The 26027-nt window shown below is 36.7% G+C and overlaps 1 protein-coding gene across 1 annotated transcript; it reads right to left on the reverse strand.

The window, feature by feature from the left end:
- Nucleotides 1–9246: 9246 nt before the first annotated feature.
- Nucleotides 9247–25345, reverse strand: TMEM244 (transmembrane protein 244). Its single transcript, XM_042987620.1, has 7 exons — nucleotides 25211–25345; nucleotides 24736–24813; nucleotides 17936–18021; nucleotides 16318–16391; nucleotides 12714–12839; nucleotides 11126–11170; nucleotides 9247–9341 (listed from the first exon to the last, which is right to left on the reverse strand). Exons 1-7 carry the CDS (start codon nucleotides 25343–25345, stop codon nucleotides 9247–9249), a joined length of 639 nt encoding a protein of 212 aa, XP_042843554.1.
- Between the last annotated feature and the right edge of the window lie 682 nt (nucleotides 25346–26027).

The raw sequence follows: 26027 nt of genomic DNA on the forward strand, positions 1-26027 counted from the left end.
TTCTGTGATTCAGGTTGTGCAGATGATTGTGTTAATCCTCCAGTCAGTTTTCTAGATGTGTAGGATGGTTTTGTGTTGGGCTGCCTGTATTTCATGGACGCGAGACACAAAAAACTTCCATGCTGTTCTGCCATCTTGGCTCCTCCCCTGCCCAGCAATTGCTTTTCTTGAACTTGCTTTCAAAATTATCTAGGTGATTCTTGGACTTCTGCTCTTTTATGTGAATTTTAGAATCAGTTTGGTCAATTTCATTGAAAATCTCACTGGGAATATTATTTGAAAAAAAACCCTTGGTTTTAGAAATTAACTTGGAGAAAATTGACTTCTTTATGATATTACATCTCCCAGTTCATGGATACCTGTTCAACTATTCAGTGCCTTTTTAATGTGCTTCAACATAGTTTTACAAGTTTTCCACACATAATTCTTTAGTTTTATTCCTGATAACTTAAGATTTTATTGCTATTTTAAATAAGATCTTTGAGATATTTTCTACTTGGCTGTTGGAGAGAGATACTGTAAATTTTTGTATGTTTATCTTGTTTCCCACAACCTTGCTATATTCTTTCAATGGTTCTAATGAAGCTTGTGGCTCCTAAAAATGAAAAGCTTTTCACTCAATTCTTGGGGTCATTACTTCACTTCAAATAATACCCAGGGCTAAGACCTAGGGTGATCTGAAGGGGGGAGTTAGATGATCTCTTTCATGGTACTGAGACAGAGAGGCAAGCCAAGGCCTTCAGGAGGCCTTATACCTGCAGAAACACTTAGGATGACTGCCCATTCTAGGTAAAGTGAAGGCATTGATCTGAAAGACAATTGGATTTGTGTCAAATCTTTCCACGATCTTTGTCAACCTGGACTGTCAAAGACAGCTGGTTCGAAGCCCCGCTCTTGATGCTAATATCTTCCTTTATGACTGGAAGTTTTCCTGGTGGCTGAGATCTACTGGCTTTGGCACAAAACTTCCTGGCATTTGCCAAGACCTGAAGCAGGCAATAATCTTGCAAAGGAATAATCTCGCCCAAAAACTTGGTACAGAAGGATGGGATAAAGAAGAGGAGAGCAGTGGTCAACTCACTGGATCAAATACATATAACAATTCCACAATGGAAAGATAACAGAAAGGTCAGAAACGCCACTTTGGTCTTTGTATCTGTCTATAAACAAGTACCTGTGTCAAGTGCACCAACAACAATGATATGTTGTTTGCAGTGCTTAACATATTGTACCAAACTTTGGTAATCAGAAAAAGCTCAGCGTTTTTGAGAAGTTTTTAAAGGCACCAAATACTAATTGTTCTGCCTAATGCCAGCCCTCATTCTATAGCTTCTTAGTCCTTTTATTATAGCAGTATCTGAGAAAGGGATGCCTATAATTTACAACCAGGTACCGCTGGCACCCTCATTAGAAGACTTGCTGACTATTTTGAATTGCTAGAAAATAAATTGCAAATCCAACTTGATAGGTCACATATAAGTCATAATTTGCTAAAATTATTTTCAGTGTCCAGCAAAAGACTGAAAATATCAACTCTAAAGAAAATGAAGAGCAGCAAATTAAGAAAATGTAATAAAACATTTTTGGAGAAAGCCAAGAGGGTAGTTGTTACAATGAAATCAAATATATTTGACATTCTCTTCTGGAAACCACCAGTTAAAACCTACATTGTTCTCAAAGCTAACTTAGGTTCTCAAGCCATTTGAGTTACAGAATGATACACAGTGGTGAAAGCCATAATAGGTACATACAGTTACATAATAGGATACTCACCCCCTCATCCAATTCCTATGCAGCTTTTTCCTTGACTCCATTAATCCAATTGGAAGCTGATAGTTTGTAATACACTACCACTGAAGTGCTCCTCACAATCTGAAACATGGTATTAGTTATCCAGGGCAAGATCAAGAGGACTTTAAAATTTTATTTTTTTGTTTATTCTGAGATGGGGGGAGGGGCAGGGAGAGAGAGAGAGAGGGAGAGGGAGAGAGAGAGAATTCCAAGCAGCCTCCACAAGGACGCTGCAGAGCCTGATGTGGGGCTCAAACTCACGAATCGTGAAACCATGACCCAAGCCAAAATCAAGAATCAGACGTTTAACTGAGCCACCCAGGTGCCCCTACATCAAGAGGACTTTAAAGGGAAGGGAAAGAGAAACTAGGTTTCCAGATTATAAATTTCTGTGATTTTTTTTAAAAAAGCATGGCCAGCTGAGTTCCACATTTAACAATTGTTGATATGAGACATGAAAGAATAAAAAATAAATTTCATTCATAGCTCCAAGATAGAAGTTACATTTTTAATATGAAAGAAAATAAAGAGACCAATACATTATACATTACTGAACAATGTACACACGGTCTTTGTGCCTACTGGCCTGGATGACAATCTCTGGGTTTTCTATACACTTTTTCCTTTGGTTCATCCTGAGTTTCAGGAAACCGGACTGGGCTCCATTCCTATTCCTGCTTAGGCGTTGCTCCTTTGACAGTCCTCAAAGAATGTAGTATACGGTGGAAAATGGCTGTTTCATAAGCCACTTCAAGATTGTTCAGGTGCTGGTGTGTTCATGCCAGGCCGTGGCAGAGAACAAAATCTCCCCCCACACCAAGACAGTGTCCAGTTTGTACATCTCCATCTGTTACTATGCAACTGATGGCCTTTAAATCCTCTGGTTTCCCAGGGCAGTCAAACAGCTGATTTTCAAAGAATCGAGGGTATCCAATCCAGTGATGACCATGGAGGGAAGCGTGTCTTTTATCTTTAATGTTCTTTTTGTGAATGGGTCTTTCTACCCTTCATAGTAGCCTAAAACTCAACGTGACTGGGAGATATAGTATCTGCAGATGGTCCTATTTTTACTTTGTAAATGGGAAGGTGAGCCTCTACATCTACATTGCCCAGTACAGCAACCACTAGTTTACTTTTAAAATAATTAAAATTAAATCAACAATTCAATTCTTAAATTGCTATGAATATAGCAATAGCCACATGTATCTAGTGGCTACTGTACAGGGCAGCGCAGATCTAGAAATGATCATAGAACATGGAAATGGAAATGTTTGTCACTGCAGAAATTTGTTAGGCAGAACAACTCTAAGACATACATGGAGCATTTCCTTTCCAGAGGCAAATTTTGGCCCTGAGAAGAGATTAGATGTCTTTTGATGAGGTGAATATTCTGCAAAGTCAGTTGGGATAGTTTAGGTAATAATTTGTAGGGACATGTCAGGAGAACAAAGAACAGTTGTTCTTTAAGTAACAATACGGAATTTATTGTGATATATATTAGCTGTGTTCAGAACCTGAATGGCTTGGAACATACAGAACATTTTTAGAGCCTTTGGGGAGACAAGGTGAGGAAGAAAATAGAGACCTGGTCATTGGCAGCAAGTAGGGAAGAGAGCCAGGATGTCTAACAAGGAGATGAGTTAAGTGTGCTGTGATGAATGCAAAACAACCCTCTTCTCCATCTTCCTCCAAAATCTTGTGTAAAATAAACGTTACTCACCAATACCTTGGGAGTTGAAAATGTTTGTTCTGAGTCTGTTCTAACATTGGTGAAGGTACAATGTGTCCAATTATGTTCAGCTTAAACACTTTATTTCCTTGCTACTGGATATTTTCTTTCTCCAAGGGCAATCTGTACATGTATTTTCCCTTTGACACTAAAGACTTTGGCTGGGTCAGTACAACAATCAATCCCTCCCCAGGTGTGCCAGTGTTTGACACGTTCCCAGAGTCTTCCAACATGCAACTAATTTGACAGACTGTAGTCGACTGCTTCTAAGCAAGGAAAAAGGAACTTGTTTTTTCTCCTCATTTAACAAATATTTATGCGCACATGATATGCCTGCCATCGTCCAAACACTGTTCTACGAGCTGGCTCTATGACATCGGACAAACCATATCCCTGCCATCAAATAGCTTAAATCTCTTCTCCTTTTATGTCCTATCATCTACCCAACAACAGTCAAAGATACAACAAGTGCAAAGTAGGTTGCTTTACCTGTGATGCATTTGAACATTTCTAGTGCCAAGCGTGATCGCTCCAGAACGTAGCAAAACATTTGTTGACTGGTTAAATGAAAGGATCGGTGGCTGGGCAACTGGTGTCCTGTACGCGGTAGACACTTGATCTATGTTTGTTGTTAAAGGGCTACTCCAGAAATAGGATGAAATTAAATTCTCTAAATTAGACAGTCTTAATTTAGGTCTCAATTATATAAATCATTTTGTTGTAATAACTGAGGAGTTATATGCATTGTAAATATATCATGCATATTAATAGTGTAAAAATGATGATTTTTATGTTGGAGGAGTATAGTAAAATAGGGACTTTCAGACTTTTAGTGGAAGAATGAATAGGTTCAAGCTTTCTGAAAGGCAATTTGTAAATCTTTTTCAATAATTCAAAGACATTCATACCATATGACCAAATAATTTCACTGCTAGTGGTCTTTTTTTTTTTTTTAATTTTTAAATGTTTATTGACTTTTTTGAGAGAGAGGCAGAGAGACAGAGTATGAGTGTGGGGAGAGCAGAGAGAGAGACACACACACACACACAGAATCCGAAGCAGGCTCCAGACTCCGAGTTGTCAGCACAGAGCCCTATGTGGGGCTTGAATGCATGAACTGTGAGATCATGACCTGAGCCGAAGTCAAATGCTTAACTGATCCAGGCGCCCCACGTGGCCCATTTTAAAGAAATATCTATGAATGCAAGTGAAGTCTATCTATTTACATAATATGAGAAAGAATGACAAGGGACTTAAGCAACAATAATAAAGAAATGACTATATAAGTTTTTATTCACTTGTGTTTTCACACACATAACTCACATACAAACACACAAATACTGTATCGAGATTATGAATTATCTTTATTTTCTTCTTCAAACCTTTTATATTTTCCTATTTTGAGTGATGAATAATATATTACTCTGATGATTTTTATGAGTGTTAATATATAAGAGATATACAGAAATAGTAAGCGATATGGGCTCAGTTTTAAATAACTATGATGCCAGCTTTGAAAATACTGGCTAAATTAACAAACTGATACTTTGTGCAGGGTTCATTTAAGATAATTATTGGGGTAATATTTTTAATTCCTCCCTGTTTGAATTATTGGGCATGTGGGAGAGAGTGAATATTCTTCATCATGAAGAGAGTCAGTTGGTAATTAACTTTTTATTTTTTTCAATGTTTCTTTATTTATTTTGAAAGAGAGTGAGAAAGAGCATGAGCAGGGGAGGAGCAGGGAGAGTGGAAGAGAGAGAGAATCCCAAGCAGGCTCTGCACTCTCAGTGCAGAGTCGGAAGCAGGGCTTGATCTCCTGAACCAGGAGATCATGACCTGAGCCGAAATTGAGTTTGACGCTTAACCGACTGAGCCACCCAGGCACCCCAATTATTAACTCTGTTTTTAAAGATGATTTGGTCCTCCTGTTACTGAACTACCAGCATCTAAATGGATCCTAAATGGATTTTCTAAAAGAAAATCTAAAAGAAACCGCTAAGGTAAGTAAGGCATAACACTTGGGAAAGTTTTAACTTTATTGTCCTCTATTAAAAATGTGAAACATTCTCAAATTTTTACATCTTTTATGTGGCCATTTTCTGCAGTAGAAAATTTCTGTAGATGAATTACATTGTTTTCATATGAACTAAATTTGTATTCCCTCCCTTTTCAGAGATTTTTACCACAATTATATCTACAGATGCTGTTGTTATAGATTTATTTACCTAGCATTCAGGTTTCTGAAGTTTATGGAACAACAGCTTTAGGAAATGCCTTTGTTTTTCCTCAGGATGTTTGCCATAAAATTCTCTATCTCATAGTGTATATGTTCACATTTCTTTCTTTTTTTAAAAAAAAGTTCTTTTTTTTTTAACATTTATTTATTTTTGAGACAGAAAGAGACAGAGCATGAGTGGGGGAGGGGCAGAGAGAGAGAGAGGGAGCCACAGAATCCGAAGCAGGCTCCAGGCTCTGAGCTGTCAGCACAGAGCCCGATGTGGGGCTCAAACTCACGAACCGAGAGATCATGACCTGAGCTGAAGTCAGACACTTAACTGACTAAGCCACCCAAGGCACTCCTATTTGTTCACATTTCTGTAGAATAATCCCTAAAATGTTACAGTGATACCAAACAGCTTTTGAAATGATCAATTCAGCAACTGTGGTACATTGGCTTAATAAAGCCCATTAAATTTTATATAGGTGTCTAATCTTTACACTAGAGCTATGAAAGTAGTCTATATATATATATATATATATATATATATATATATATATATATGTATATGTATATAATTTTTTTTTTGAGATCATTGTCAGTAAAAGTAAAGATATTGTTCATTCATTTGGGAAAAAAATTATTTTAAGTAAAACATTATTAAAGGAATATGCAAACTGATTTGCATTATGTCACAATGGTATAATAACTTAAGAGGACATTTATGGAGGGCCTCCTGGGTGGCTCAGTTGGACACTTGATTTCGGCTCAGGGCATGATCTCACAGTTTGTGAGATTGAGCCCCATGTAGGGCTCTATGCTGGGTGTGGAGACTGCTTAAGATTGTCTCTCTCCTTCTCCCTCTGCCCCACCCACGCTCACGCTTTTGCTCTCAAAAAAAAAAAAACAAAACCAAAACAAAACCTGAAAAAAATAAATAAAGGCCATTTATGGAAAGGTCATGACGTAAAAATATTAGTGTTTTTTTTTTTTTAAATGTCTACATAATTTCAGTCCTGCCTGAAAAAATATGCATCCAAATACTGGATAGGGTTCCATCTTCTTATGATTCTGTAAGGGACACTGGAAAAGTACATTAAGTGGGCACAATTCTTGGTCTTTCAGTTTATATGCAATTCAAAGCAATAAAAGTTAAAGTAACTATTTAGTTGATATATCTGATATATAATATTTTAAGCTAAAATATGTACTGTAATTGTATTTTTAATTTTTGTGTGTCAAGTGGTGTCATCAAATAGATAATGATAATCATTTTAATGAGTAAGAGAAGAAAATCACAGATTATTCTTGTGATCAGGAGAAAAAAAATAAAGAGGATTCACACAATAGTAATTACCTGAGCAGATGGATTCCTAATCCTAGAAATAAACATGCTAATTAAGCTACACTACAGAATGATAAGATATTATGGTCTTCTGAGTCTGGAGAGATTGTTATTCTAATTTACTAGTGTAACTTAATTCTCAATATATTAAAAAGTACTTAATCAACCAAATCTTTTTTTAATTATCAAATTTATTTAGGCAGCTTTAATGTTTCTGTAAATTTCTTCCACGTGTGAGTTTCTATAGGGGCAGACTTTGTCATTAGTAATTCACAGTTTGTTTGAGATTTGTATTTTGCATAGAGCAGGATTGAGTTTTGTTATATATATAACCATACACTCTTTTCTGGGTGCTTCAGCAGGGTTTTATTTGGAGAATCAAAGATCATAATGCTGCCCCGTTCATAGCTACCTTATGCTGCCTTCCTTTAAAGATGAAAGAAAAATCTTTATTAATAATTGGAATTCATAATCCTTTGACTGATTTAGATGAATTACATATTTTGCTAATTCCATGACTAAATATTTTGGAGGAAATTAATGGAAAGATTGAGAATAAAGGATGGAAGGCAAAAGTTCGTGGAAATAAGTAAATGTGAGAAAGAAGCAAGGAAGAAAGTAGGAATACTTTTGTGCTTGTATGTGCATGAGAAGCTTGAATTATCTAACCAGTAACAGATCAACACAGTGTAGTTTTTGTGTATGTATGAATACATATAATTAGCATGACATTTCTTAGTGGTTAAATGCAAACCTTTATGGAAGAATTAGATTTTTAGAGTAAAAAAGAGTCATCTAGGAAACAATTCTAGAGCTGGTTTAACTTAGTTTCTAATTGTTGCCCAAAATGTTTGTGTGTGGGAATACATGGATGGAGGGGAAGTGGTATATGTTACTTTCCTATCCTTTTCCCTATATTTATATTTTAGCTGTAACCATGGTATGCACTTATTTTATATCAAAAGAGACTTTAATCTACATTTAAAAGTGGTAAATATTTAAGACAATTATATAAATTTAAGTAGTCTCAGTATTAATCCAATTCAACAAACATTGCATAACAATGATATAAAAAAACAACAACATAGGACTGGCAGTACAGAGCTATATAACCTCTAAAAATATCTGGTCCCAACCACTTGTACCTTACTATTCAAACTGTGGCCCATGAACCAACATTTCTCGGAATTTTTAGAAATACAGAATTTTAGGCTCCATCGCAGCCCTTCCAAACCAAAATCTGCATTGTGATAAGATTTCCAGGTGATTCAAATGCATACAAAATTTTGAGGAGCACTATATTAAAAGAACATAGTCTAAGGAAAGAAATGGACACCGATATTTTTTAAAAGGCAATAATTTTACAAGAAATGCTCTATCACAAAAACAAATAAACTGTGGGACAGTAATAGAATTTAATTCAGCTTATAGGGATTTGTAGTAGTTTTAACTCCACTCTCTTCTATATTATAATTTCCACACCCACACGATACATCAGCATTTTCTAGTGTGTCCCCAGGGTGCCTGGGTGACTCAGTCAGTTAAGCCTCCAACTTCGGCTCAGGTCATGATCTCACGGTTCATGGGCTCAAGCCCCCCATTGGGCTCTGTGCTGACAGCTCAGAGCCTGGAGCCTGCTTCAGATTCTGTGTCTCCCTCTTTCTCTCCCCCTCCCCCACTTGTGCTCTGTCTCTCTCTCTGTGTCTCAGAAATGAAGTGTGTCCCTAATCAAATATGTCTGAGAAACAGTGCATAATGTATACTACTACTTAGACACATCTTGTTCTCAATAGTATGTTAAAGATTCTGAGAAGTCCTAAAATAAACATATTTTACATAAACCCAAGATTCTACAAATATACTTAAACATGCAACTTTTTTCCCTTGCATGGCACTATTAACATATTTTGAAACTAGTGTCCTATGGAACACTCTTTGGTAAAATACTGCATTTTATGGATTTGCAACATTCTGCTCATGAATACCTTACTAGTATTCTTCTGCTCTCCATTAACTTCTCCTTTTCTTTTCATAGTTATAAAGTATCTAGAATACATTCAACCTTGAATATAAGGTGTGAACCAAAAAACTACAGTTTAGCTCTGACACAATGTATGTAATAATACAGAAAGTCTGAGGCGAATTAATTCAGCTGTTTTGTTAAAACTCATCCAGATCTGGATAGATAAAGTTGTCTTTGAACAAACAGTATGCGAAAGCCTGGCCTCCACATATCATTGAAATTAAGCCGGATCCTGCAAGTAATGAAAGGGAAGTTTTGGTTAACTACCAATAATGAATAATTCATTGGTGAGATTATGAATAAGAACAATTGTCATGACTAAAATAATGTTCCTGAAACTGACATAGCATTTGAAATAGGGTAGTTTATAGATTCAGCTAAGAGACAGTAGGTATATATTCTGTGCTGATAAATTGTTGAAATTCAAAACTTCCTTCAGGGAATAGATGCGTGGTTGTGTCAAATTAATAGTAAGGAGCTCTTAAAACTCAGAAATTCAAAGACAATGAAGTCAAAGCACATGCCAGGGATTTCACGATTCTCAATTCTTGTAGCTCTTCAGACCTGCCATTTGTGTTGTTGTTATTTAAAAATATTTTATAAGGTATTTCCTCTCTAATTATAAATGGAAGATATGCTCTCTTCTAACTTGGAAAATATTTCTTAGCCTAGAAGAGATTTTGAAAACAGAAGTCTACCTACCTGCGCTATTCGGTTATACGAAAATGCCTTTAGCTCTGATTTCATTGGCCCAGCGATTCTTGTGTTTTGTTTTGTCTTGTTTTAATATTAATCCAGCCTAATAGGGCTTCCATAAATCTGTGATTCCTTGGATGCTGGTAACAGCGTAACTCCCATGAAAGGTAAAGTTCCCAGAGGTGAGAGCCCTTAGGGGATCAGAGGCTCAGCAGGACTGGACAACTTCCTCACTCAGACACACATCTAGTGCGGACCATGAGATAGAATTTCCAAGCTGTGTAGCCACATTTCATTTATATCTAAATTTTTTAACTCAACGCAAACAGAAGAAGGTTACCTCAAACGTCATTTGGCCACCATTCTCTGAGTAAACCAACCCTAGTTCTTAAAACTGAAATAGTGACCCAACTATTTTAGCAATTCTGTTGGCCATTCCAGTTCACCAACAGACTTCCTCTGCCATCAGGTGGCATTTGCTATGTGACTGAAATGCCTAGGGCTTTAAATAAAGTAAATTTTGTGGTATTGCGAATAAAATCCAAGAGATAAGTTCTTGTTTTTCATGGAGAGATAAGAGCATTTCTAATTATAGCATGTCTTTCAGGATTTTCTTTCTGATTTATTAAAAATGTGCATTTTTTGAAAGCCTCATGCAAAATAAAATTTCAGTACTTTCTCATGTGTGTTCTGTATGTACTGAACAATATTAGAGAAGAGTACACACTAAGGCTTATGGAGATGTAAGGGAAGTGGAAAATTAAATTCTAGTGAAGGGAGCTAATGAGTAATATAAATAATACTGATACTATAAACAGATAACTTGGCTTTGGGGAAAACAATGTAGTAAAATGCTGCATTTCTATTTTCCACTATTAAGCATGACAATATTTAGTTAAAACTATTGCCAAACTTACTGAAAAGAGGAAAGGTAAAAATTTTTGTGGTCCATACATGGCTTAAGCTAAAGGAAAAGCTTTAGAAAAGTCCACTGTAAATTGGCTAATTTTCTTACTAGATACACAATTGATTAATTCAGTTGTTCGATTTGTGGGAAGAAAAAAAATAGATGAAATAATGCTACTATGAAAACAGCAATGTCATTCATATTGAAAGAGAACCAAAAGAATATGTCATAAATCTATATCCAGTGTTTTACTCTATGTAATTTTAGAAAGATGGAGACTCTGAGCAGTCTTCTGGTCCAATTACCTGACCCACACAAAAAATATTTTGATGCCCCCACTGTATATATAAATATTTATGTTGTACCTAATACATACACACATGTGTATAACATATGGTGTCATATGTATATACCTAAAGCAGCCCACCAATGTGATGTCAAGGGGAATTCCAACATAACTGCAAAAGGAAGAAAAAAAGGATGTTCATTTTTAAAATATATGTTATTTTTCTTTTTAGTCAACGAAGAAATACTTGTTTGGTCAGATCATATCCACATAACAAAGAGAAGTTTTATCCACATTCATAAAATTGGGTATCCCCAAAGCTGTATTTAATTCGTAGTCTAGAAAGTCATTTGTGAAATCAGATACCTGAAACTCCTCATCTAGGAATGATGTTTTGAATTGATTGAGTGTTGATTTGATTATGAGTTGATTTGAGTGTTATGCAACAGAGATGATCCTAAGACCATCCTTAAAACCTGACTTACCCTGGAGTTCTGAGCCACTTCGCTCTGAGCTCAATTCTACTCAGCAATATTTGTTAAGCACTTTCTTTGTGCCATGTGTCAGACAATTAACTTGTAACTTTTCTGGGTCTAGAACCTGTTGCCTATCTCAGCCTTGAAGATTGAGCCACCGTATGCTCCAGAGCCCTTTTGCAAATATCCTATGACTGTCTTCCATTTGAACTTAGTCCCCAAAGTAAGACAGAGAATTTGAGTTATGGGGTTCAGGGGTTCCAAAAGTTACTAAGGGAGGGTGTGTGCCAGGGGACTAGGATATTGATATACCAGCATTCTCTAATAATAGTGATGCTGGGATGTAGCAATTCATTTGGAAATTGTTTAAGATGGAGACTGATTAAACCATTAACAGACCACAGCACTGAAAATATAAGAGTGATTTAAGTTGCTAATAAATAATAACTTTGAATTATAACTTGTGGTTGATTACCACACATACCTTGACTAGTATTTTTTTTTCAATGGAAGACAGGAAGGGAGAAAAGTTACAATAGAAGAGTACATTTTGAATGGCTAGAGGAAAGAATGTTTGAACTGTCATTTACTGAATAAATATATGCTTAGACACTAGTCAGAAGATTTCTCATTCTCATTGACATGTCACTGGGTCTCCCCCATCTACACAGGAGACAACTAATGTGAATGATGTTGTGACTTTCCTTAAGACCATACACTTCTTAAAAAGGTAGGATTGGAATTTAATCCATTTTCTTTTGACTCCAAAGATCACAGGTAGAAATAAAACCCTTTAGTTTAAGAACCTAGTATTCTTGGTAAATTAACTACTGTTGGGAAGTTTGCCAGCCTACCAGTATGAGTTTCCTTAGGTCCCAGGTCCCAGGATTTGGTCAATTTCTGCCTCAAGGGAGGGTTTTGGAGCAAAAGTATTCCAAACAGAGGCAAAGCCTGTACAAGTTGTTGGCAAGTTGAATATGAGAGGAGAATAGGACACATCTATCTACATTTCAGTACCATTTTGAATTAGAAGGTGTAGCCAATCAAAATCTTCCCCAGGAAGTTGTAAGAGAACTTGGTGGGGAGGAGTAGTGTGGGAAGGAATAAAGAACTCTAACCAGTTTTATTAGTTAGCCATCAGAGAGCAATATGCATATAACAAAGTTCTACTCTTATGAATCAATTTAGGTACAACATCAGATTTAACATACTTTGTTTCCTTTATTTTATCTTGCTTACCAGTTGAAGTGATGGCAACATGAAGAATGGTTACTGAAATAGCATAATCCCAGACCCATTCTTCTACAACCAGAACAAAAAGCAATCCACACACCAAGTAGGTAACCTGTGTTGAGATTAAAAGGACTGCAAATGGAACGGAGAATATAATTATTTGGAACTAGAGAAACTAACAACTCTGAAACACAGTTAGTAATAGGACCATTACAACAATGTCTGTGAAGACATTTTGGCAAGAATTTTTAAAATATCCCATCTTTTAACAATCCTCAACTTTGGATAAGAACTTGTTAACATATTCTATTTCTTAATAATCCTCAGACTTAATAGAAAAATAACAGTATCTCTTTTGTACTTCTTTGTGCTTACCATTTTAAAAGGTAAAATACAATAAAGGAAGGTTACAATGGAATCAATACCTGCTGATCTACAGTTGGATTGCGAATCTCCATTTAAGATATATTAGAAACTAATGAGAAATTCAGTTCTCAGTTTTAGGAAATGAAAAAAAGAAACATAAGAGTTCATTGATTTATAACATTTCTTTGGTACCAATCATTGCCTAACTTGGAAATGAATTCCTTTGTGTCTTTATAATAAAATGGCATGCCCAGATAGTCATTTGGGACACATAACTGATAACCATGGATTAAAGGAAGCCTCATAAATGGCTCATGTGGATGGAGGCACTCTTCTAAATCCACCCAATTGTCTTGGAGTGCTTTCCCTGAACATGTATAAAGAGCTCATTATTTATAGGTCAGGACCACAAATCTCTAAGAGCCTTGAATGTGTGAAGGGTCAACCTTTGCCTTTTGTCTTTGGTATGGATCTTTAAAGTGGTTTCAAAGGAGAGATCCATCAAATGCATGTGACAAATATACGTGACACGTGTCAAAGTCCCTTTGCAATGGTATCACTTTCCATAAAAATTACCTTTCTATTTTTGAAAACAAAACAAGACAAAACAAAACACAGCAATTGATTATACATTCTTATAATTCAGGAATCAATGAATCCAGACAGGCAAACTCTCTATTTTTCAAAACAAAGGGTTAAATAATCACATGATATGCTATCGTGCAGAAGTCATTTATTAACCAACGAGCCAGTGATTGTTTCATGGGCAAGCAAAACACCAACCAAGTAAGCAGGTCCCAATTGCCATCCTTTTTAAAGGCCTTCCGCTTATTCCTCTTTGATTTTATTTAATTTAACTTAACAGGTTTCAGAAGTTGAATGGAGAATTCACACCAGCTCCTTTTTATCACACGGGAATGAGGTTCAGTTCAGTATGTCCTATTCCCTACAATCAAGGTTGTGGAAGGAAGTGCATTGCTGTGTCATAGTGACTCCACGTCTTTCTACCACATTTCCACAGCTGCCTCTGTCAGTGGCTCACAGAGCCCCCAGATTATTATAGGGAAATAGAGATGCCTCCGTTATCAGCATTTACAGATTTTATAGGTTAACTTGCAGCTGCTTGGAGACATTGATTTTTGTCTTGAACAAGCTATATTTGCACATGTTGATAAAAAAAAAGGCTTATGCTTTGTTTATGAAATGAAAGAAAGCATGGTGTAAAAGAAGCAGTACACAATTTAAAGTCAGGATACCAATGTGACAGTCTTGCCTCATAGCTTAGGAGTTATAAAACCTTGAGCACAATTTTAACCTCTGGGTCAGTCTTTCTCTATAATTGGGAAATGGAATGCTATCTTATCTACCTCAAAAAAAAAAAAATGTTGGGAGGATGTTAACTTAAAATGAAAGCAATTTGCAACCTATTCTCTGCTATGTAAAGGAAAGCTATTAGTAATCAAAATGTTTTAACTAGACTTAAACTTTCCAGTGTCCTTGCTAAACCGACTCTCCTGGGTGACAAAATCATTGAAACAGACAAGAAACTTGACCCTAGATACATGCCCAAGGCTCTGAGATTACTCTTACACTTTATCTCTGAGATTAGTCTAAATTCTCAAAGTAACAACTTTGAAGAGTTATGGTAGTTATCTCCCCAAGCCCAAAATTAAAGATCTAATAGGCTAAGGTTTTATTGATATCTTTGTACAAATGTTAGTGTTTTGTGAGGGGAAAGAGCGATATAAACTGTGCCAGGCATCCTGGGGATTTTCACTAATCTCAGCTATGTAAAAACACAGCCTTTCCAATAAGCTGTGTCATTCCTATCTTTCATTGACTGACCCAAAGGCAAGAATTAAATAGTAACAGTTGAGTTTTAAATCCCCTCCCCAAAACACATACACAGCCTCTACTTAACTCTTTACTGTGACGATATCAACTGTGGACAGTTTTGATAGAAAACAAGTGAATTCTGTGTTCAATAGGGAAGTGCATAAAGAGAAGGTTAAAATAGAATGTTAGACCTCTTGTGTCTCATTAGAATGAAAGCCTCTTTTTCCTAACTTATTCTTTGTCTATCCAAACTTGAATCCATAATAGCACCAAACAAGGTTACCCATTTGAGGAAGTTGTTCTAAAGCTTTTCTTCTTGAATGCAGTAATTTTAACTGACCAAGTTTCCTGTACAAGTCATATTCAAAATCGGGTTTCTTTGGCTTCAGGCAATTTTTGTATATTTGCATATTTGTTCCAAACAAACCACGTCCAGTGGTTTTCTAAAGAATTGTAATGTTTAAAGAATCCACAATTCACTTAAAAAAAAAAAAGTAGGAAGAAATTTAGCAGAATGTTAAGAATGATTATATTTTGAATGTAAGTTTGTGATTGAATTTCTGTTTTTCTCCTTGCTACTTGTAGGTATTTTATAAGCTTTCATTAATTTATGTGTATTATTTTATAATGGAAATAACATTAAAATCTTCTTTTTCTAAAGATGAGACAAACTTACCTTGAATACCCACCAAATAAGTATGTTTGACATATATTCAATATAAATAGCTGTTATTATTAACATATATACGGGTGACGAGTATAGCAGGTATTAATTAATAATTACTTTTTCAGCAAAAATGATTAATTTGAAAAGATAAATTTTTCCTTAGTATACTCTTTCATATCATCCCCCCCCCCTTTTTTTCCTATCTTGGGAAGAAAAATCAAACTAAGCAGAAATGTACAAAGCAGAAAATGAAAGTCCTCTGTCATCCCAGCTGGGAGATAACAGTTTGTTGCATAATTCTCCAGATTTCTTACCACTGACACCATGTATTTTACTCTGTTCTACAAAAATGAATAATTACACTACACAAACACTATTGTCTTCATTTTCCATGCCACATCTCATGAGCATTTTTACATCAACATATTAAATCATTCTTCCTTTCCTTTGAAAAATATTTAATGCACAAAAAATTTACCTATAAAATTACCAAATAGAAATTCATATAGTAATTCTTTTCAATTATTCCACCATTCCATCCTATCCCATCTTTAAGGAATAGCCACTTTAAAATTTGTGATTGCATTTTTTCTACATTAATTTCTTAAGTCAGATATAAGATACAGATGGCTGAGAGGAAAGCCTGATATTTTATAAATTTTTATGAAACAACAACTATTTTTGATTTTTGGAGGCATTTGATTCACTAATTGACAAAGATTGGAAATTAAAACCAATTACCTTTATAATTTGTGTTGAGCCATGAGGGGTTCGTTTTGAAATCAAATGGTGCCAGGACATCCAACTCATACACCCTGAAGATGTTACAAATGAAAATAGTTTACCCTGGAGGAGGCAGTTCACAGCTTCGTACATCAAGGCCTTGAATATCGCTCTTCACATACAACATAATGCATTAGCTTTACCATGTGTGGGACATTTAGAAGCTGGCTGACCTGCATGGCAACCAAATAATCTTTTTATCCATATTGTCTTATTTGTCCAATTAAGTCCACTTTGTCCACCAAGTGGACTTCAATGTATTTTGGGTCTTCGCTGTAATCTTGGCGGTCTTTGACATCAAATATGGGAGGAGAATCTAATTCTGTGTCAAAAGCATAGGCATGGAAACAAACAAGACCTGGGTTCTAATCCTGATGGTGCTGTGAAACTGAATCTGGGCAAGTCAGTTCCATTTGGAGCCAAACGTCAGTGTCTCATCTGTAAACTGAAAAGGTTAATCTCTGAGACCTCTTCCTGTTGTAAAATTGGAGTCTATAAATATACCCCGTCTACTGTGCCTGTTTGTAGTTGTGTGCAGCTGGTCAATCAGTTAGCCGCCTCCTGGAGCTTTAAGGCCCAAGAACTTAAAATTCCTGTCCTCTGACTCACATTAACTACAAATCCTTGAAATGAGGCTCAGAGAGCCCTAAAGATTCTCAGCTCCTGCCTGCTCCAGGCATGGCCTCACCATCTCCAGTCCCAGCAACAGCTGAGACCCTGTTAGAGCAGCAGATGCTTCCTCGGTGGGTTTGCCTGCAAGCGTGCTGAATAGCATTATTCCCATTGCAGAAGTTGGTATAATTATTTTTGGGTACTCATTTGCATATTGAAATCAAAGGGTCCTAACTCCTTGCTTGCACAATAAAATTAAATTGTATAAACACTCAACTTCTTAGAAATTATTTGTCAATCTACGTAATGTATTTCAAGGCAGTCAATGTATTGGCAACCTAAATCTGTAGAGACAAAATTAAATCACAGCGAGACTAAAAAAATTACCTGAAAAAATTGCCTCCCACTTACATAGAAATAGCATTAAAAATACACGTTTTACTTTGTCCTCATAATAACCTTCTTTTGATCAATTACTTCCACTTGACAAATGAAGACAATTAAAATAAGAGAAGTTCTATGGCTTAGTTAAGATGTTTCAGAAAGTTAGTAAGAACCTGGGCTAGAATTTAGGTCTCCTGACTTGAGTCCAAGAGATATTTCAGTATATATCAGAATATTTAAATTTGATGTAGATTATCTCTAAATTCCCTTCTCATTCAAACTGCTCTGATTCAATACCAGTCCAGGGAGTAATAGCTTCATTTTCTTTCCATGACCATCTTCCAAAGAAGTAAGGGGGACAGTCCTGTCTGGCCCTATCTATCCACATCATTTCAAGATTGTGCTTTGATCATTTTGGAAGACGGCACATTTGCTTATTTTTGCTTAAGAATGGCATGAAAATACACCATATTTAAGTTGTATCCTCTCTTCCATAAAGACATGTCGAGAATTAAATATAAACTCCTTTCATATTCAATCTCAGCTTTTTCATTCTGTTCGAAGGAAACGCACTACTTACTTGAGCATCATGCAGCACATGCCCAGAACCGCGTAGTACACAGTGTAGAAGAGAATGACACATATAAGGAGATTCTGCAAAACAACCTGCGGAGAACAGAGGCGTGAGGTCCAAGAGCCTGGGCTTTTTCACACGGTTGTCGGTAACGAGTCTGACAAACAAAAGACGATGAATGACCACTAGATAGTGTTGGCTACCTTTGTTTTGCTTGGAGACCCATGGGTGGGAAGGACTTCAAAGTCCACAATGAAAGTTTTTCGGACTGGAAAGGCTGACATGGTCCACATTTGCCCCAAGGATTAATGCAGTACAAAAAAATCCATAGCATTTACCTTCCATCTACCATAACATACTTCCTTCATGCCAACATTCATAGTTTCATTTGACAAAATGATTTTATTTTTTTAATTTTTTAATGTTTATTTTTGAGAGAGAGAGAGAGAGAGAGCGAGAGCGGAGGAGGGGCAGAGATTGAGGGAGACACAGGATCCGAAGCAGGCTCCAGGCTCTGAGCTGTCAGCACAGAGCCCCATGCGGGGCTTAAACTTATAAGCCATGAGATCATGACCTGAGCTGAAGTCGGAGGCTTAACCGATTGAGCCACCCAGAAGCCCCTGACAAAATGATTTTAAATCTCAGCTATCATAATAGTCAAAATATGAGAACAGCTAAGAAAATTTGAAAAGTGTGAACAAAAAAGTACATAATCGCACAATAATAATTAAGCCTGTGTGCAAGAATTTACAGAGCAATTGACTAAACACCAGAGAGGGGCCTGAAATGGCCTCTACCACATATGAGACTTACCAAGGAAGCATTGCAGATTAATGGGGACCAGATGGATTATTCAACAGTGTTGTGAAAATTGTGTAACTTCTAGACAGAAAAATCCCATTAGATCCCAGTCTCGTACCAGACACCAAAATAAACTGGAAATGGACTAAAGGCTTAAATGCCAAGAAATAAAATGGAAGAAAATATCTGCAATATATATTAAGAGCAAAAAAATGATACCCATAATACATAAACACACACAAATTAAAAAAAAAGACAAACAAACCAAGAGAAAAATGGACAAAGAATATAAATAGGCAGTTCACATGAATAAACATTTAAAAAGCCAATAAACAATTGAAAATGTCTGAACCTCCCTATTAATCTTTTGAAATATATTCTTGTGAATATAATAAAAATGTCAGCATTTCACATGGAAATTTTCTAGTTTATCTTTTTCCCTTTTGAATCTTTTTAAAAGTCTTCTTGTTTGGTCAACTCGTATAACACTTGAGCATTATTCATATTCTCTGAATCACCAATTCACCAAATCTACCAAATCTTTTAATTGGCCTGGGCACAGAGGAGCCCTCTGCTAGAGACAAGAAGAGAAGAGAGCGCCCAGCACACCACAACCAATTTGCTAACTGGACCAACTTTATGGGCTTACCAAGAATTTCCTTCTTTCAACTACCTACAAATGGGTGGATTGTCTGGCCTAAGAGAACCACAAGAAATCAGTACTTAAGCGTTCTAGCACCTTCAGGGTCCCATGCCCTCTGCCCGCCCACACTCATACCATGCCTAGCATTTCCCCCCTACTCTTTCCCTGTCAACTTCCCCTAGCCCAAGTCTCTTCTCCCTCTGCCCATCATTCTCCTCCCTTTTTGCTCTTCAGTATCGCCCACTCCTTGTTGCCTAATCTCCCCTCCCTCATGGTCCTTAATCTCCTCCTATCCCCATTCTTTTATTTATTCATTTATTTTTGGATTTTATTATTTTTAACTGAAATATATTTGGTACATTTGTAAATTTAAGTTGTACAACATGTTGATTTGATACATTTGTATATTGTACTATAAGTGGCATTGCAGCTATAGTTAGCATTTCATCATGTCACATAATTATCATTTCTTTTTTGTGGTTGGAACATTTAAGATCTAGTCTGTCAGCAAGTTGGTGATTGTAATACACTACTGTTGTCTATACTCTCTGTTCTGTGCATTGGAGTTCTAGGACTCATGATTAGCTGCAAGTTTGTACCCTTAGCACCTCAATTTTCTTTAAGACCTGCATGGCTTTGTGGTTTCATGTAAGCTGACACAATCCTTTATAAGGGAATAATGAAAAGGATGAGACCTTCTTCTCATAGCTCTCTTTATTCTTTATTTTATTAGGGAATAAAAATATTTTCTAGAAACCCCCATCAGATGTCCCATTATGTCTCTCTCATTAACCACCACTTGGGGTCATGTGGTCACTTCCTGAACGAGCACAGGCAAAGAGTAAAGGGGTTTACCATGGTAGGTTTAGAACACTGAGACTTTGCCTCTGGGGATTTGGCACCTACTGCTGTAATAAAATAAAAATTATTAGCAATTATTAACAAAGAAGGAAAAAGGGGAGTGGGGTCTGCTACAATGTAGGCAGCTAGTAGTGTCTTCCAAGTGGTAGAATCAATATGGAAGTAGTAAAAAGCCCTCATTTGTAGAGATTATTTAGCGGTTATGAGAACATGTGAAAACTTTGCCTGAGTCGAAGGTCCAAATAATGTGTCCACATTTAAGTTGGTTGGATTCTTTCCCAAATGTTGAGGTAAGAATCTGCTGATGTTGTAGGCAACAACATTGATGCTTCTGCAGCCTTATAATTTTCTTAAGGGTCATGTGTCTTTGGGTTTGTTTTACTCTTTATTCTATATATTAATATCAAGTTGTTTGTCTTTTAATTTGAGCATTAATAGCCTCTAGTTGAAATATTTCTAGATGATCGCTTTGTTTCAATTCTATCCAAAATAAGATAAATAACATATGGTCCCCGGGGCACCTGGGTGGCTCGGTCGGTTGAGCATCCGGCTTTGGCTCAGGTCATGATCTCGCGGTTTGTGAGCTCGAGCTCCGTGTCGGGCTCTGTGATGACAGCTCAGAGCCTGGAGTCTGCTTTGGATTCTGTGTCTCCCTCTCTCTCTGCCCCTCCCCTGCTCATGTTCTGTCTCCATCTGTCTCAAAAATAAATAAAACATTTTAAAAAAATTAAAGAAAATAATATATGGTCCCTATACTAATATACAAACACAAAACTATTATTTCTATGTTAATATTAAAATTTAAATAATTTTTATTTAGTTAGTTTATTTTTTTAATGTTTATTTATTTTTGGGAGAGAGAGAGAGGCAGAGCACTAGTGGAGAAGGGGCAGAAGGAGAGAGGGAGACACAGAAGCTGAAGCAGGTTCCAGGCTCTAAGCTGTCAGCACAGAGCCTGACGAGGGGCTCGAACTCACGAACTACGAGATCATGACCTGAGCAGAAGTCGGACACTTAACCAACTTAGCCCCCAGGCGCCCCTTTACTACTCTTTAAAAAAACATATTTGGATCCTGAACCAAATAGAGTGTGAAAAAAATATGACATTTATGACATTTGGCTATTTGAACTTGACTGGATATTTGATGATGTTAAAGCATTATTGTTAATATTTCACAGTGTTATAATGATTAGAAGTTTATCATATGCAAATACAAGATCATTATAAATGCAATTTCTTTATTAAAAAGCTCCCATGTTGTTTTATTTGTGCATAATTGCAGGACTATTTTGAGAGTAGAATATATCTGCACAAGTCTGGAACATGTGCAAATTTAGGATACGGCAAATACTTTATAAGTTGCTTTCAAAAAAACCGTCTGCTAAACGTGACCTTCACAATCATCTTTTTTGATGAAAAGCATTGTGATGCCAGTTTTCCTTCTACTGCCCTAAACAACAAAGCCTTTCTTAATGCGTTGAAATTAAGGAACGACTATACCTTCTAGAAAGGAATAAAATTCTTTTAGTTTGAGATTTCAGAATCCCCCAAACCAGAACTACTATATGCAGGTTGTGTCTCTGAGATCTCAGAGTTTTAGTGCAGACTGAGTGCTCCAGCTACATAACTCATTCAACCTTCTTTCCAGTTTCCAAACTGGTTTGACTGGGTGCAGGAGTGTGAACAATACTGACTCCATCTTTGGTCCTGCATCTTGTTTGTGCCCTCCCCTGGGGCTATGTGTTCCAGGCGCCTTGGAGGTTAATGTATGCTCTGACCAGAATGCGGGAAGACTTGTTGGATCTGCCCACTTTAGATAACTATACCCTTTCCTCTACAAAATCTGTGGGTTAAGGTCTGGACTTGGCTGCATAGCGTGTGGATCATTACTCACCTGATCCCCACGGTCAGTAAGTTGCCCTGAGTAAAACTCTGTGAAAATGGTATGGAGTGGCTTGCTTCGTTTGGCAGTCTCAAAGTGCCTTCTCAGTCTGGAGGATACTTTTACCGTCCTTCCTCCACCTTCTAACTCTGGGCATAATTCAAAAAGGAAAAGTTCATATTCATTCCATCCTTCTGGAGTCAGTAGCCACCTTTCATCCTAGTCTTCATTCATCTTCTGAATTTTCTTGTACCATTTCATAACAGCCCCAGAAGGATAACTTCCACATATTTTGTGGTATTTCTTTAAGCAATTGGCTAAAAGATATGGGGTCTAACTGTTCTATGACACCCCATTTTATCTAGAGGAGGACTGGGACACGTCCTTTATGCTCACTAAGGTATTCACAGTGGCTGGCCTGGTTCCTGCCACAGGTGGGCTCTCAGTGAATATGAGTTGACTCACTCATTACAGTTTTAGGAGTGAGAGAATCATGGCTGACTTTCAACCTGCACATGTGTTAAGGAGTAACCATTATGACAGATCAGAGCCCAGGCCACATGGAACACCACCTCATATAAAAGTAATCTTCGCTGAACGGTAAGATAATAATCAGTCACCAGATAGTTATTGAGTGTTGACACTGTGCCCAAAGCTATTTCAGACTTCCTGGGATGACAAAGGAAGTGAGACAAACAAAAGTATCACACAGTAAACAATTAGAACAAGTAAATATATCTAATATTTACACAACCGTTTAAAGTATACCTGTAAAGATTATCTCATACTTCAAAATAAGCACTATAATTGAGCTAAGATTGTAATCACCTCTTTTCAAATGAAGAAACAGAGGTTGGGAGAAATGAAGTGATATGCACAAAGGTGATCAGTGGAAAAGTTGCAATTTTATATCAAGTTTATTAACTCCAAGTCAAAACATAAACTTTGCAGTTCTGATTATGAGGGCAAGACTACCTCAGAAGGGAGATAACCCAGGATTCACAATGATAGAGGGCTGTTGTTAATGAGAATCATAATGGTCCACACTCTTCATATTCAGTGTCAGCCCACATGCCCTTTAAATGCTATTCAAATTTTATTATTCTTAAGAAATACCAAGTGTTTGCATGTGAAGAGTGCAAAATCCTCATACTCCATATCTAGATATTAAGATTCTCTAGATATTGGGTAGAGCCTGGGTATCTGCATTTTAACAAACCTCTCATATGATTGCAATGCAAAGATCTACTGAGGACACAGGAACAAGTGCATGTGATAAACAGAAGGTAGGTTTCTCCTATCGTTTCCTCCTCAGGTAGAATGTCTAAATGGGAATTGGATGGACAGCTGGGAAAACTGGATTCCTGAGCAAAATGGACAAGATGGATGAGAGACAGATTTCCAACTAGAATGAACAAATATAATCTTTTACTTCACTCATAATAAAGAAATGCACACTTAAACAACAGTAAGATACCATTGTTCTCCTATAGGCAGGATATATATACATATATATGTGTATATATGTGTGTTACATATATACGTATATATGTGTGTATATATATATATATATATATATACGTATATATGTAACACACACATATATATATATCTTTAGAAGATTTACTTGTTCTGGTGAACATAAAAGACATTGTTCTAGACTGCTGTTGTGAGTAGAATTTAGTACAAGTGTAATAGGAAGCAATAAATCAATATGTAGTTTTCAAAAGTGTGATCTGAACCTAAATTCTGGTAGGAAATAGAAAAGTCTTAAAGGTGTCTGTCTTTACATGGTGCAATCATTGGTGATTTCTCCCCCTTTTTTTTCAGTATTTTATAAATTTGTAATGAAAGAGAGCGACCTAGTTTCTAGCTATCACATCTTGTATGATTGTAGGCAAGTTACTCTGAGTAATGTTTTTATGTGTAAAATAAAACAATGGTGTTTTTAACCCTTAGGGGCTCATTATTTTGTTGAATGTCTAATGCGAAGTATGGACTATGCAGAAAAATAGATATACTCACAAATACACAAGGCATTGTGTGCAATTTCAGGGTTTTCACAGAACTGCTAAAATCCATGCATGGATCCCTGGTTAAGAATCTCTGATCTTGAAGGATATTTTCAAGTCTAACTATGAGCACATAAAATCCTATGGGGCAGATAGTGTCCCCATCCCCTTTATAAGAACTAAAGAAACCATCAACCTAGTCATCATATCTACAGCAATGGCAGATGCTACAAGTGATAAAAAAATATTATTTGTAGAATTAGTACTCTAAATTGTATCTCAAACTTCAATATGTCCATTAGGCTCTTTCTCTAGTTGAAGGGAACAGAAAAGCTTCATAATGATGATTATTGGAATAATGTCTGAATCAATTAGAAAATGGACTCAGCAGCTATTTAGCTGTTTAGCCACCATTCAGGAGTCACAACTCAATAGTTAAGTACACGGTGGCACTGGAGACCCAACAACACTGAGACAATCTTCCACGTGATGACTAACCTCTTCTGGTCTCTGTTTCTCTCTTTGTTTCTTCTTTCAAGTCTTCTCCCAATTAATGAACTCTCTCACACACAAAAAGAGAACCTGGTTAGATAAACCAGTCCCTACCTGGTATATGGCCTCCAGGGTGGATACAGTGCTATTAACAGGGGCTAGTAGACAGCTGACTGGACCATAGGTGGCTGTCTTTCAGTCAAATGAACTTTTCTAAAGCGCCAGGGATGTCTAATGATAGAATTCGCCTCACACAAAGCATGGTGACCTATGTAAAAGTCACCCCACAAATAGGGTTGAGGTAAGGGTCAGTACCCAGAATACTTCTCAGAAAGAGAAGGCTTCTGGCTTATTTGCTGCTGTTAAACTAAGACTGTTTGTAAGACAAACATGTAGAAAACAAGTTCAGATACTTGTCTCTATTAAAACTAATATGATAGCGTAGGTTATGAGGATGAGGGTGGTTCCGGGAGGTGGGAGAAGATGAGACAGATTCTCCTGTTTTCAGGTAGTGGTTAACAGTTTTTGGTCAGTTCAGGTCTCCACTCTTTCTTCTCCAATTTCTAAAGTTCAAAAGGGTCTAAAATACTCTAGGACCCCAGTTGCCTCTTTGATTTTCTAAATTCCAGCTTTTATTAAAATAATGCACAGTCATTAATTCAGTCCCCAAAGTATTCAGTACAAAAGGTAAAAGTATACACAAATCTGTGAACTGAATCGTCATTGAGGAAATTTTGGAAAACGTAAAAGCATGAAGCACAAAAAAAGTGAAATCACCCACAATCCATTATTCTCACAAATGTAAGTTAAACTGCTATCCAGAGCTGTAGGTTCTTTTTGTCAACCCCTGTAGTTTCCAGAGACGAGAAGTAAGTGGGGGCTTTCTATCTCTCTCCCATACCCTTAATGCAGTATCTAAAAACTATAAATCTGATAGGAAACATAAATGTCTTAAGAGTGTTTGTCTTTAGATGCTAAAATCATGCCATTTCCTTCTACTTTTTCTGTATTTTATATATTTCTAATGAAAGAGAAAAGACCAGGTTTCTATGTCATATGCTAGAACCATAGTCATTCTTAACCCCACGCCAAATATACAAAAATGTATTAGCAGACAAACACCAAAACATTTATACAACCTGTTTTTGAAAACATAGGGAGTTTGCACTCTCTGTCTCCCAGCACTTTGACAAATACTTTGTGTTTGCCAGGTTTACTCTGACGATGTCACAATGATATCCTCAAGGCAGGGTCAGCCATCTTGGCCAGATCAGTTGACAGATTTCTTCATGAAGTGTGTGTGTGTTGGGGGTGTGGTGGGGTGCGGGTAGAGTTGTGAGACGGGGGGCAACACAAGAATATGGGCTCTAGATCTTGGGTGCTTCTGTGATGGTATTTAGGTGGTT

Source organism: Panthera tigris, chromosome B2, assembly GCF_018350195.1.
Source record: "Panthera tigris isolate Pti1 chromosome B2, P.tigris_Pti1_mat1.1, whole genome shotgun sequence".
In the NCBI taxonomy this organism is placed as follows: Eukaryota; Metazoa; Chordata; class Mammalia; order Carnivora; family Felidae; genus Panthera; species Panthera tigris.